This window comes from Heliconius melpomene, chromosome 18 (assembly GCF_056956725.1).
Source record: "Heliconius melpomene rosina isolate 202511_hmr_F chromosome 18, ASM5695672v1, whole genome shotgun sequence".
NCBI lineage: Eukaryota > Metazoa > Arthropoda > Insecta > Lepidoptera > Nymphalidae > Heliconius > Heliconius melpomene.
Genome location: NC_140406.1, coordinates 12,145,586 through 12,160,533, shown reverse-complemented (window position 1 = coordinate 12,160,533; position 14,948 = coordinate 12,145,586). Strand labels below are relative to the sequence as shown.

The 14,948-nt window shown below is 30.1% G+C and overlaps 1 protein-coding gene across 1 annotated transcript in view; it reads right to left on the bottom strand.

Moving 5' to 3' along the window:
* The window catches only part of LOC146529616 (uncharacterized), a 384,832-nt gene that overhangs the window by 230,396 nt on the left and 139,488 nt on the right, over nt 1-14,948 (bottom strand). The window contains exon 2 of the mRNA XM_085201516.1: nt 9,989-10,219. Coding sequence (XP_085057642.1) covers nt 9,989-10,184 — 196 coding nt within the window. The 5' untranslated portion in view covers nt 10,185-10,219. The remainder of the gene's footprint in view (nt 1-9,988; nt 10,220-14,948) is intronic.

The window sequence follows — 14,948 nt, the reverse complement described above, 5'->3', positions numbered from 1 at the left end:
TAACAGAACATTCATTAGTTTTGCCGTTACGTTTGGTCTGTTTCTACTTGTTATCCATTTCCAGCTATAAGTCAATACACACTGTACTTATAAATCTTCACTTGAATTTCATTAGTACCAAGAAAATTTAAATATATCCCTAATATGGGGTGGTATTGGTTACAAAAATATAAAACAATAAGTTATGTGCAATAGGTAATTGTATCATGCTAAAAGAGTTGACCCAAATCGTACTGACCAGATTGCTTTTCGACGTAGACATATCGCATACTTTATCCAACCTTCCACACGTTTCGGCCATTTCTGTACCGATAGCTGATGAATGGTGCCCATAATTAAGGGGCTAAAGGCATATTTCATCCATTATTCTTTTCTCACCTAAATTACGTAAAGATATATAGAAATATAGAGGTCCAATTAGATAAATGATTAGCACTTAAATTTGTTACGTGTATAATCTATTGTTAAGAACTTAACGTATAAAACATAATGCTAATATTTGCATCCAACGCGATTCATTCAATTAAGGGAGGAATTGGTAAGATCAAACTCCGATACAACTATAATTTGTAAAGGTCAGTACAAATTTTGTGTATACTAAAACATAGTTTAAAAACTAAAATTAACACAAAAAAAGAACTAAAAATAAAATACAAATGTGGCACTAACTCTAATTGAAAAATTTAAATGAGGCAACAAATCCCATGGAAGGATTTTTCTACATAAAATGTCAAAAAAAATTATGAAAAACCTATCTTACAATGATTCTAATAACAGCCCCCTATATCAGCCGGAAAATAACAATTTCCTACATCAATATCAAAAGTTATAGACCAAATTTATTTCTAAGAAACAAGACAAACGATACAGTAGCTGCCCTGAGGCACTTCGATCACTCAGCCGCATCAGCCAAGAGATCGTGAAAAATTCTCCTTCCACTGATATAGTGTCGCATTAGGTGCCGTAAAGTAGAATTTGAATGAGATAAATGACGGCCACTCAACGCTGTAAGGGTTATGGGACGCAGAGATTTGAGAAAGCAGTATGAAATGGTTATAAAAATATTTTGTAACTATATAATATATTTTTATGTTGTAGTAAAAAAATATTAATAAAAAATATTATTAATAAAATTCCATTACACATAGCTTGGAGAATTAATATTATTTGAAATATGTTCACTAAAGGATCATATTTAAAATTCAATTTGAATATCGGCAATAAAATTGTTTGTGCACGTTAAATAAATTCTTTTGCAATCATTATTTACCTAAATTTATCTTTTGTTATATTGAATAGCATGGTATTATTATTTTGGCTACTTCTTTTTGTTTATTTTAAAAATACAAATGACCTAAATTTAACTCTTATTAATTTATGCCATTAATAAATGTTACTTAAATAACAAGCTAGTATTATACTACGAAAATGGGAATTTGAAAAAAATATTATCTATCAAAAATAAAACGTCATCATCAAAATTAAAATCCTGAAAAAGCAAAGGATTTGTATCCAATACGTTTAAGTGTTCCAAAACTCAACGGTAACCCAAAAACATTTTCTATTTCAATACGCAGCCTTTCAAACGTTAGCTTTGACTCGTTTGTTCTAGCACAGGTTGTGCCTGCCTATATTTTGTGAAACAATATATGCCAAACGTATAGGAATGAAACTAGGACGAGACAGGAAGAATTTTCCAAAACTTCAAAATATAATTACTTATCTTCTTCCTAAAACATTTTTTTCTAAGTAGCTAACAAAATAGTAACAGTTGTAAGATGATATAATTTTCTACATATTGTATATTAATTTAACTAATATTTTATTTTACTCCCATTAACTCAAATACGTTACTTCATTTCACTTTATGCTTAATGCTAAATAAAAATATCTTCATTCAACATTTCAGACAGTTGTAATGGTTGGAGCACTTTCATTTTTGTTCAGCTCTGTTCTTTAATTCTTTATGAAATTGTAAGGACTAGGGAGTGTTTGGCAACGACCCGCCCGAGGGCATCGCGTCCTTTAACGATGCCTGCAAATTATTTAACACGTTTCGTTTTTTGTAAAGAATATGCTACTTTCAAAGGTTTTAGGCCGTGTCTTATTAATACTAGATTCTTTAATAAAGAAACAATAATAATATCTTTTAAGTTGCTTTATCTGTTATTGATGTGCCATTTATGATTGGTTGTGGAATTATGTTTCATTGCTCACAAAACCGGCAGCATTCTCATTATATTTATACAACTAACTAAGATCTCGACATACTTCTAAAAGTTATCCATTCAATCATCAAACCAAACATGTTTACTTTAAAATATCCTAAACATTCTCAAACAGACGAGCGCCAACGTCATGAATGATAAACACAACACATGAGAACTGAAGGTGTCAAGAAACTGCCCTGTAGGTTTGTTTACTGAATTTTTACAATGGGACTATATGATTCTCATTGAATTGGTGATTTTTGAAAAATATACGTATATACATATAAATATAGAGGTCCCGGCAGTGGGACAGTGTGTAACATTAAACGCGATGATTCTAGGTTCGATCCCTACTCCAGGAAACGATATTTAAATAATAATAATAACTAAACTCTATTTTATAGCCCCAGTTTAATTTTTCATTTATGGCAAACATCTATAGTTAGTACACATCTTGTGATCATCTCAGGGCAATTGCTTATGGTTACTCATAGATGGACGGATGATGCGTTACAGTAAAACTTCTTTACATTCATTAAGGGGCCTCTACGCAAGTCTTCCAAATACCTACCCATGTAAGTCATCAGAAAGTTAAAAACGGAGTGTCTTAATTGTACATATTTTGGTCCACATCGTAAATTAAAATAATAATAATAATGTAAGTCTGTTCCTAATAGATTTAAAGCGACTAGAAATTCTATTAACTATGTTAAATGTATCGTGATAGGTGAAATAACAACGGCACACGCTACATTGTTACAGAAACATCTGCTATTTACAATTCAAAGAGATTAATGGTCAACTCGCCGATAGGACTTTGGTAGTGTTCAAAAATTAGAAAGATTGAATAAAGTAAGTGAACATAACGACTTTCTATACATGATCAATTGGTAATTGAGCGTGGAGTGCTTTGCCACCCAATTTCTTCGAAGCCAACTTTGCCTTGTTTTCCAGATGTACATACCGATCGATATAAATCTTACAGTCAATTAAATAATCAAAATTATCTTTCTAATACAGATCCCATAACATTTCTACTACGACTAAATTTGAAACATATTTATTTAATTTATTTAACTATTTTTAACTTTCGGTATGTTCATGTAAATTTACATTATAAAATTACACATGTCTTCTCATTAACATCACGTAGTCATGTAAGACTTCCTTTAAATTTAAAACACCGCTCTGGAATCCATCACTCAGTTAGTTACGTTCAACCGCAACTAAACACCGGAAGTCATTAAACTGAAGAACGCGCCATTAACATGACCTTACTAATTACTGTCTCACGTTCACTTAAATACGGGGAACGGTATCGGTTCTATCATTAAACAACATATCATTTTCATTTTGAATATTAATGAAAGGGTTTTTTCTACAATCTGAATCATAAAAAACGTTAATACTTTTATTTATTTTTTGTTAGTATTTGTTTATAATTTCCTAATTTGTGAATCTATTTAAAATACTTAAAATTAAAAATTAAAGCTTTTTTTTCAATTTCACGTTGAATTCCGCATGACGACAATTCGTAAGACGAAATGTTACTAAGTTCTTATTACTCTGAATTCAAAGAGGCAGAATTTTCAAGTTGAATTCCGCCACCGAATATGAAATGTAATAACATTAGGTTCCCAGGTTCCCTCTGCCTACCCTTTTTATGTGCGCTATAAGCTAAAAAACCATCGACATCCAATCAGGTACTACCAGGCTGTGCCATAGCAGCGTCAACATGATAAATAGAATAGATATAATAAAATAATTTTGCGATAACCCAGAAATTTGGTGAAGGCGCTAACAAATTAACCACGAGTATGATTCATGATAGTGGCCGAGTTAGCGCGTTAAGTCGACCCACTTCTCCTTTATACTACTATAGCAACTACCATCGATCAAATGTACGTACATTCATCAAAAATGAACAATTGTAGAGACAATATTGAAGAAAGCGCCCAAAAAACGCGTATAACACTAAACACCGGTGTGTATATCTAATAATGAACTTTAGATTAACGGAATAAAGTTTATTTTTACTTTCACAAAAAACATTACTATCCACTGTTGTTCCCACGATAGGAAATTGAATGAAAAAATATATTCGTTTGTAGAGTGCGATTGAGTCGATGTTCAAAGAGCTATGAGTCCATTATGGTATTTTGTTGACGGAATTCAAGCTTTAAGCTTTCTGTGTTTAAAGTTCAATTTTCGTTAACTTTGGAATAAATGGACGAATTAAGCTAATTTCTTTATAAAAACTGGCTGCACCTTAAAAGGCAGCTATGGAGAAATAATAAAGACAATACCAGCTGTAATGGTTGCCTTCTTAAATAGTTATAACAATAATCTCGGAATGCTGTTGCGTATAATATAACAATGTTTACTTTTTGTTATTTACAAAATCTTAGCGCGTATTTTATTGCATAATTCTAAATACAACCGATAAAATGATAATCAAATAAAATTACTCTTAATAGGTTATATGTATATGTCTAAATAGTTGTTACCTTTAAATCACACAATGAATTCAGTCTATCCAAGGAAGGTCTGCAATTAACCATAGACAATGCTCTATGTTCCTAAAGGCTATATTAAATATTTTATTTTAAAGCGGGAATCAAACATACAACCGCTACCCAAACTTCTACACTTCTTAACCAAAAAACTACAGATAATAAACAATTCAGTCCAAACAACAAAAACTAAACAAAACTAAAACAGTATCCGGATTAACGAAATATCTTTGAAGAGAAAACAAAGGCTAGGCAAAAGGAAATGAAAGTTGGCCATTTTATGCGGTAAGCGCAAAACAACGTTCTGAAGCATTTGCAGGTATTAAATATTTCATCAGGCGAACTTCTACTGAATTCCACGGAAACCGAACTAAATGCACTGGAACTACTAGTGGCAACACTAATTTCAGTTAAAACAATGGGCGCGGTCGTGCGTTATTTGCGAGTTATTCAAATTTTAAGTACGTGTCGAATACATTGAAACAACCGAGCCGGTGCGGTGGAAGGAATCAAATAGTTTAACAATAGCATTATAAATGGAAGTTTCTACGGTCTCTTGGTTGTGTATTTTTCATTTATTATTTTCAAGTCGTATTAAAAAGTTCCATTGGTTTATATTGAGTAGCTTTTTCTTCATAAAGAGAACCTCAACAAAAATTCTGTAGTCTGTTCTGCTAATTCGGTCTAAACAGAGATTGCTTATTGAGTGGTGAAGCTTAACAAAGAATCTTAAAAACAAACCAGGGAAACAGTGTAGCTACGTTTAAAACCATAAATTAATAAATATTTATGTATTTGTAGATTAAATATATAAGTGAGAAATCATAGATTTTCTAACTTAGCTATTTCTATATTCAAGTAGGCAAAGATAAAAAAATAAAAAAGTATTGTTTTAAGCAATTTCTTGTATATATCCAAGATACAGTCACGATTATGGAGATACTTGTGTAACAATACTATTCAGGTTGTAACACTCGAAATCGTAAGAGTAGTTTTTCTATTTGTTAGAGCTTATTTAACTGCAGGCAAGTACGTTGTACTTATACAATCCATTTTATATTTTTAGTAATAAATATTTAAATGTAGCCACCCTTCAAGTTAGAATCGGATCCATAAATAGTAATAGTATTTTGTCACTAGCCTTCACAATTGATCCTACAACTAAATTTTCTTTCCACAACCCCTTAAAAGCCCAACAGTTCCTAATAAAAAGGTGTCATTATACGTTGCGGCACTCTTTAGCGGAACATAAGAGCTGGCTGAATAAAACAGCGATGTAAACCTTCCAAATGGCTATTATATGGCCTTCGTTTGTATGCAAAACGGTAGTTTAAGCCCGGTGAAGTAGTATCATTCGTCTTAAAGTTATGCAGATTTCAGAAATCTCATGGAAATGAAATCGTCCAAGTTACGACAGCTGTTAGAAGTATTTGGTTTTAGCATAAATTGGTTTTTGGTTGGTACCCTGTACCCTGGTTGGTACCCTTGTACATTTTGTAAGTAACAGAAATGGGCTCACTATGTTATCAATAATAACCTATCCCTTATTTGTAATTTGTTAAGTTTATTTATGTCTGAATATGATTAAAATATAATACAATAATATTACGAAATTTTTAATATGTATTTAGACAGAACTTTTATTGACCATATTTACTCTTTAAACAATGCTAGTATACATGAAATCTAAATATACTACTTATTAAGTATTCATTAAATAAATAATTTTTACGTTAAATACAATAAATTATGTCATTAATTCTTACTAATTTTAATTAAATACTTGCGTTACAAACTTACAATCAGAAAATAGTAGAATAATTAAAAATCTAATTAGACGTGTGCACGCCAAATGATAATAAAGATAATTATAATATAAACATTTATGGCATGCTTTCAGAGATGGCAGATATGCACATTGTTTATTTAAGTGGTGTTCTTTTGTTGAAATTTGTGATTTAAAACAATTCCTTGGATATAATTTTTAATTGCAATAATATTGTAATTACATTGAAAATTAGTATTTATTTTGTTAATTATTTTTTTGAGTTTAACTCCACAAATAACCTAACCTTGGTAGGCAGAGGAGTTATTTTTAAAATTTTGTCGTGCTCTTTCAGCCCGAATTTGAGACATTGCGTGGTGAACACACAGATTCATCCACTGTCTTTGTCTTCAGATCGACCAGGTCGTAGACAGATGTCGTATATTATAAATACAAATATCATATATATTCTTTATTGCATAAAAAACAAAATACAGAAACTTAAGAGAAGAAAAATTTTGTTGACAAGGGCGGGCTTATTTCTAAAAGAAATCTCTTCCAGCCTACCAGTGGAAGTGGATATTTGTGAAACAGCGGGGAGAGTATAGTGCATAACAGAAAAATATTATATTTGAATCTATAAATATAAATATACAATAATATATATAAAAACTACATATACATATATAAGCACACTACATATATATTCTATAAAAAAAATACATACATAATTATAATTATTATATAAATACATAAATATTATATTATTATGAAGAGTTAAATGACAAGAAAAATGAAATGCAATAATTTGAAACTCTGTCGGAATATATATTAATTGTTCCCAGTTTGTAAATGCTTTTTTAATTGGGATTTAAAGGATTTATCATATTATCAATATCTATCTTATATATCAATTTAATAACATATGTTGTTACTATTACATCTAAACGTCTATCACAGTTCATTAGAATGTACATTAATATAAATTGAAGCTCAATCGTACGTAGTAGCACCAGCAATATTCTTTCACACACGCTGTCATCTAATTCCTTATAACGCTTATATAAATTTAAAAATAAAATCGAAAATTGAACGAGTTATAAGCAATCTATTCACGCCAAGCATGCCAATTCGAGGCAACTTTGATGAGAGTACGTGACACCATTACTGAGTTAATGGTACAGATTTAGTTTCATTTCAACTGAGTATTACGGAAGTTGGATAAAATTGTGATAGGATATCATTTTAGTATTATCTTGTGTGATGTGGATGAGCTCGCTTAATATTTCTTAATTATTTATTTATATTAGATTTGAATCTGTGACCACATTAATCAATTTTAAGCAATATTATATATACTAGTTTTTTTTTGGCTTCGTATGCATAGTAATTTGGTCATGGTTAGGTAATATTTTAATATTTCTAAATCTCTTATTTTTTTCAGTAAGCTAAATAAAATACTTATATCAAAGATATTAAAATATATACTTAAGTAATAGCACTGTAAAATGAAAAAATGTATGAACTTTTATTATCCAAATAACGGTCGTTTTTTAAAATTATTAATATGTTATATTATTCATAACATTTGAAAAATATTATTAAAAGGTCTCTATAAAACAGAGTGCATTGTCACTAGACATCTCCAATTCTAAGCTTTACAAAATAAGCCCTTACAAAAATAAACCTTGAAAACGTTTCCATTTCACTCATTAAGGCTCAACTAAAGCGAAAAAGCACATCAATCGTATTTTATCTATGCACATTAATGGTCCGCTGCGGACTAAAACCGGGGAGATGAAAAAACACGCTGACTAATTCTGGGCAATCAGTCTCTTGCGATAAAAAGGCTACTGTTTTGGCTGTCGTGCCCTACGTCCTTTCCTATGATGTAACGGTAGTAATTCTTTAAATACTTATTCCGTATTTTCGCCAACATTAAGGTGATTTCTACAATTTTTATAATGTTGTGTCTTTTTGTCTTCAAGCGATTTTGGAAGAGTTTAGTGTTAAGTCACTTCGTTCAGAATTTTTCGTTGATGGTAAAACCCATACTTAGTTATCAGGATTACATTAAATAAGTTTTTTTTTTTACTAACAGTTAAATATATCTTTGAGCTGTCGCACGTACCGACAGAAGCTTCTCAACTGGACCAGTAAATTATTAAAATACTAATTACAACCTGAATATATTAACATAATAACTGTAATAACAACCAAAAAGGAATATAGAAGTATTTGTGGTCTCTCTACAGAAGCAAACATGTGCATTTAAAATTGCCTTTACAGATAAGGTATCTGTTTTAAATATTATCATTTGAAGTGCTATTATCATTTGAGTATCTTTTCTTTCAAGTTCTCTCTATTGTCCCCACAAAATGCTAATTTGATCTAAGTTGACAGACATTATCTACATATATGAACCGCCAGCTATCATATTACTGAAGGAAATACTATTTAACTACGAATAATTCAAAATCTGTTTAAACTTCAACTTAAACCAAAGAATTTTAACTAAATTTCAAAATAACAAAAAAAACTCTTTCAAAGTGTTCCATATCGAAGGAATGACAAAGCACCTGAAGGCAACAATTAAGGGACCATGTTAATTAATAAGAACCCTCGGACTAACTTCGTGGGGGTTGAAAACCAACTTCGCATGATACAGAATCGGAAAAGTTGGGGATCTTTTATAATGGAAGGCAAAGTTTTGAGTAATTAAACGTCGTCCTTTTTCACAATCATTGTCCCTGAGTGGAAGTTTCAGCAAGATTTCTGGTGGTTGTGATCAGATAAATTGAGTTGCTAACGAAAATTGGATGAACTGGCCTTTTTGGGAAGTTTTTTAAGTAATGAAGTAAGGACAATATGAGAACATATTGCTTAGTGTGCTGTATGTGAAGGTTGTACTATAAAACACTGTATTGGTAATATGGGTTTTATTACTATTATTCCTTCTTCTTCTTAACTAAATTGTCTTTACTTATCAAGCCATTACTGTGTAACAATAATAAAAATCTGAAAAGATATATTTTATATAGAAATCTACTTGTAGAATTCGAATGAGAGATAAAAGCTTGTTGCTTTTAGACTTTTTCTTGATTCGGTTACTAGAACTACTAATTGATATTGGAAGCTATCCCTACAAACTTATCAATTAATGTTTAAGTAGACCTTTTTGCGTGGCCTAAGTAAAGTTTGTTATTTATTCGTATTACGCAAAGAGATTTTTTGTCTTAGTTTAGAATTAGTTAGGACTTTAACATTAATCTTATTTTCAGATTAATATTATACTTAAAATTTCCATAATATCGTATTTCCAATAGAAGATATAAAATTAATAGTTTGTAAGTATTCTTTCCTCAATTCCAATACTTTAAGAACTGTTTAATCAATAGCAATAGCAATCATATCAATCAAACTTTTGCTTCTCGACTGCTAAACTGTTCTTAAATAAACATTTAAAAAAAATACCAAAATCACAATAAATTAAAAATTACCTCCATCCTCAGGAATATTGAGTAGTTTCTTCGCACCTGGACTCGGACCTCTCACTGCTGACAACGCTCTTTGCAGCGTTTCACTCATTTGTTTAGCACTAACACTATCACATATCACTAAAACGCACAACACTAGGCACACTCTCCGCCAACTCGAATCCTGCTTGCCCATCATACGTTTCCAGATCTTGCTCATGATGTACAGATTCAGCGTTATCTCGATAATGCCATCTGGAAATAAATATTTTTTTATTAATCTTCAGAATTACAATAAAAAATTTGTAAAATTATCTTTAATTAATAGAATATTTTAGAAAGTTACTAATAAAAGTATTATTTATCGCCATCGTGGTGCAGTTAAAATTAACCATATACATATGTAGGTATCCCTAATAACTATATTCGTTTAAAGTTAGTTAGTTAATCAGGTTAGTGAATCCTTATTTATCATTTTATTTTCTTTGCTTAGGTACTCCGCCACAATACTAGATATAAAAAGAAAAACAAAAGAAAATAAGTAAATTTTTACTATATTTGTTTGAGATCATGTATATTATTAAAGTTTATTTTGTAATGTGACCACTCATTATTAACATTTTATTTTTTGAAATATCATTCTGTTCATTTTCATACGCAAAAGATATCACTTCAACTTCAAATATTATTCATTGTAATGACACGAAAAGTTCTGAACAAAACTACTTGAAACGATCTTCATAAATTTTTAAATTTCATGTTTTTGAACGCAAAGTTCAGTACATTCAGTATGTGGCATTTACATAGTAATAAAAAGTAAAAAAGTTATTATACAAAGAAAAGAAATTAGTATGTTTTAGAAATTAAAAATATTTTTACTTAGAAGATATTATTATACATTACAAAATATATATATTCAGTTAATTTTAATCAAAAACATAGATTAAGTATATTGAATATTGCCACTCAACGCGTAATGTGTCAGAAATTAGTTAAAAAATTGGGAACGCAGTGTTTTAACACTAGGTTGCCTCTGCCTAGCCAGACTATTATATTGTGACAATAAACATTTAAAATAAATAGTAAATGATGGGAATATGAGCATATTCATTCCATAATCACTTCACTTTAAAACATTAATGAATTTACATCTCATTTGTCACGAACATTATATATTTCAGTAAAAAAACAGATTCGTTATTTCTGTGCAACGAACTCGAGGCGCAATAATGAGGTTCGACTTGTACTTCTTATTTTTGTTCGTCGTTAAGCCTTCCTGCCTTCTTGGGAATCAGCGAATAGCTGAGAAACATCTGCATTCTATTTTATCTTAGAACACTTGGAGTTTCGATTCAGTATAAAATAAAAGTATCTTTTTAACTTATCGATGTTTATAATATTCTTCATTTTAAGTAATTTTGGATTTCAGTGAATTATATCTTGAGATAAAGAAGTATATCCATTCTATAATAACATACGTGTCTATTTGTTAGGACTGTAAAATTAACAGTTTAGTCTAAAGCTACATCATAGAAAAATAAAATATGAACCCATAACTATACAAAAACATTTTGATAAGAAATTTAAAAATATACAATTTTAGTAGTTACGAATATAAAATATATACACACATACATTTATATGAAATCGACGAATAAATTTAACAACTAGTAGAGCGTCGTATTAAAAAGTTTTAACTATAATTGCCTTGTCACAGTTCACTTTAAACAAAAAATGAATTGAAATCTTTGTTAAAATATTCAATCTCTGAATAAAACTTTGCAATCAAAATATAAGTTTTCATTTAGTGAAAGTCGAAGCACTCTACGCTGAACAAATATTATTTTAAAATCCAATATAACTGGAAAAGTTGAAAAGGTCCAATATTAATAATGTATAAAACTTTATAACGAAAATAACAATTACTTATAGTAAATAACCTCACTTTCAAAGTTTATTTCTAAGGATTTATAAAGTACTAGAATTAAAGACTAATATATAAAGTCATAAATTATAACACAAATAATAACAAAAAATATTCAATAATTGATAAAGTAAATTAAAACCAGTTTCAAGTAACAAAAAGCTCGCTTACAACTCGCAAACATAACCTTAAAGTTACAAACATTCGTATCAAGGCCAACGAACCTGAGCAATCCAATGAAGGGACACTAAACCACTATTTATACACAAAATTAAGTGACAAATCACTTAAAACACTAATTATTTATAATTTTAACACTACTTTAACGCCACCATAACTAAAACGCGATAGAACAAGCTAACCTAATACACAAACTGACATAAAAATTTGACCGCCACTACGAAGTATAGGACTCGAAACTAAGGAGCCTATGCCATTATAAAATTGAAACACAACTGAAAATAAACTCTATTGGTATAACAATAGAGTCTATATATATTTTTATAGGTGACTAAACACGCGTAGTATGGCGCGAGGAACGCATCTTTTGTATTCACTTTTCTACCTGCCTCTTGTCCCTTTTTTCGTAAAGTTTCAATACTTATGCAGTTACAATAAAGCTCAAATTAAGCTTCATTTACGGAATCAATGATTGCCCGAGTTTTTTTTGTAATAGGAAAGCTCATCAGGAGATACGGGATTTAGACGAATCGTTCATGTTTGTATATTGTACAAAAATTCTAGGAAACACATGTATGTACACATAAAATTCTCTTTTATTGTTAGTACCGTCAAAGAATAGGCGTTTTAGGTTCAAATATATATGACCAGAATTAAAATTATGAATGAGTAAAATAAGTAAAATAAAGCTTTGTTTTAGTAAGTTGAGGCCAGTCGTGGCGCAGAGGCACAAAGCGCGACTGGTTGTGGGTTCGATCCCCACTCGAAGAAATGAAATATTTATTTCAATTTATATTTTATTTCTTGGTTCAGGTGTCGACGCGGTCGCGGTCAAAGCGGTGTTAAGTTCCGCCACTCAACACGCAATACCTCCCGAATACGGCGGAGAGTATTAACACTAGGTTCCCTCTGCCTCTACTGCGGGATATAGCGTGAAGCTGATTTAATTTAGTTTTGTTTTATTCACTTATCTATTACGTTCATGCATGCAGGCGTGAGGTCGTCCGAGCGCAATGTGACAGCTGCTTGTACCATTGTTGTGGGTTTGATCCCAGAACGGGGAAATAATTTCTTAAATAAAAACAGAAGCTAAAAACAGAGTTTATGTTATATCAAATATTAATTTAGAAGGTAAAACTTAAATATAATTAATTTAATTATAATAAAATATATTGAATCAATATTTAATAACTTGTGATACCATTGCCAATACGAATAACATATATATATATATTACATATAGGTACTCAATATCGGCACGGGAGTTAAACCGGCTACTTTGATAGAAAGAAGTAAAAACGCAAGCGATTATAAAAATTATTAAAAATTTACAATAAACCTAAATAAAAATGATGTAATAATATTATACGGTTTTAAGCGCTACGCATAATTTTACATAATTTTTCTAATTAGTATAAAATTCTTGAACTTTTATCGATTGATTGATGAATATTTATGGTATTCGTTATCGGCCATTACGATGTTAATCTGATACCATCTCATATAACGATTGGAAGTTTCGAATAGTTTTAAAATACAGGCCTATAAAATATGTACTTAAATATCAAGGATTTTAATATTCTCCGCATATTTTAATTTAGTATAGCAATACTTTACATTATTTTCACTTCATCTACTAATTTTCATCTTTACTAATATTACAAAGCTAAAGAGTTTGTTTGGTTAAACGCGCTAATCTGAGGAACTATTTATTTTCGGCATTATTTTTTGTATTAGATTTCTTAAAGAAAGACTATAAACTATAATATTACACCAAGTCAAACGTTTCGTTGTACAAGTCATAAACAACTCTAAACTATATCCATTTGACAACGGGAATTTTTTTTTTTATATAAATATAATAGAAAGTATAAATAGGACGTTTACTACAGAAATTTCTACAAACTGATCTCGCTTCCACCTGTTTTCTTTTTACTTAATTAAAATTAATGTAAGTTTAATTCTATAAACAAAAACAAAAATTGAATATATAAGGTTACCTTTCGCTAGCGACTGCTTGTTAGTATAACGTTCAGGATTAGTTTAAACCTATTAAAGTCTCCAGGCAGGAAGTCTGGGCAACCGTATATTTGCTGGATATATTACACGCGCTATATTCACATTTCTATTGTTGTATGTGAAAATGGATATATAAGGGTTAATTATAGTATCTTCGTGAGTTTATGATTCAGCTTTTATTCTGCATATAATATAGCGATAGTATAATTTACTTACATTTATAATATTATTATTCATATACGCGATTTTGTTTACTATTTACGACTATATTAAGACGTTTTTTTTTTCTTCAGAATATGTTAGCAAAATAATATAACTTAATTTTATAAATAAGTAAATTGTAAAATGAAAAAAAGGAAGCATCTTAAAAAGACTATTGATGCCAAAGTGGCGCTGCCAGAGTGCGTCTGACTTTGAATGCAATAATTGCCAGTTTGATTCCGATTTGCTTCTTGATCTTGATCTATATGTTTTTTCTCATTGTCGGCAACTAAGCAGTAACAAATTTATAAGAACTTAGACGTAACTTGATGCGAACATATTCACGTTCAGTAATCAAAGGACAGTTTTCAAGAAGCGCGGGTTCAATTCTCACTACGTACAATTATTATATGAATTCGAAAACAATATTGCTATAAAGATTACTTTCTAAAAACTGCAAAGCTTCTAAAAGCTTCTTTTAAAAAGCAGGACACTTAAGAAATGTCATGAAATGGCTAAACGTAACACATTATCATTTTTTACCTGTTAAAGACAGTAAATGGTCAATAAATCTAGATTTTCATGTAAGAATAGCAATTTGGACCTCTTACTCTTACCCACTGCATATTTATGAGGGTCCAACTTGGCGCCCGACGTGGG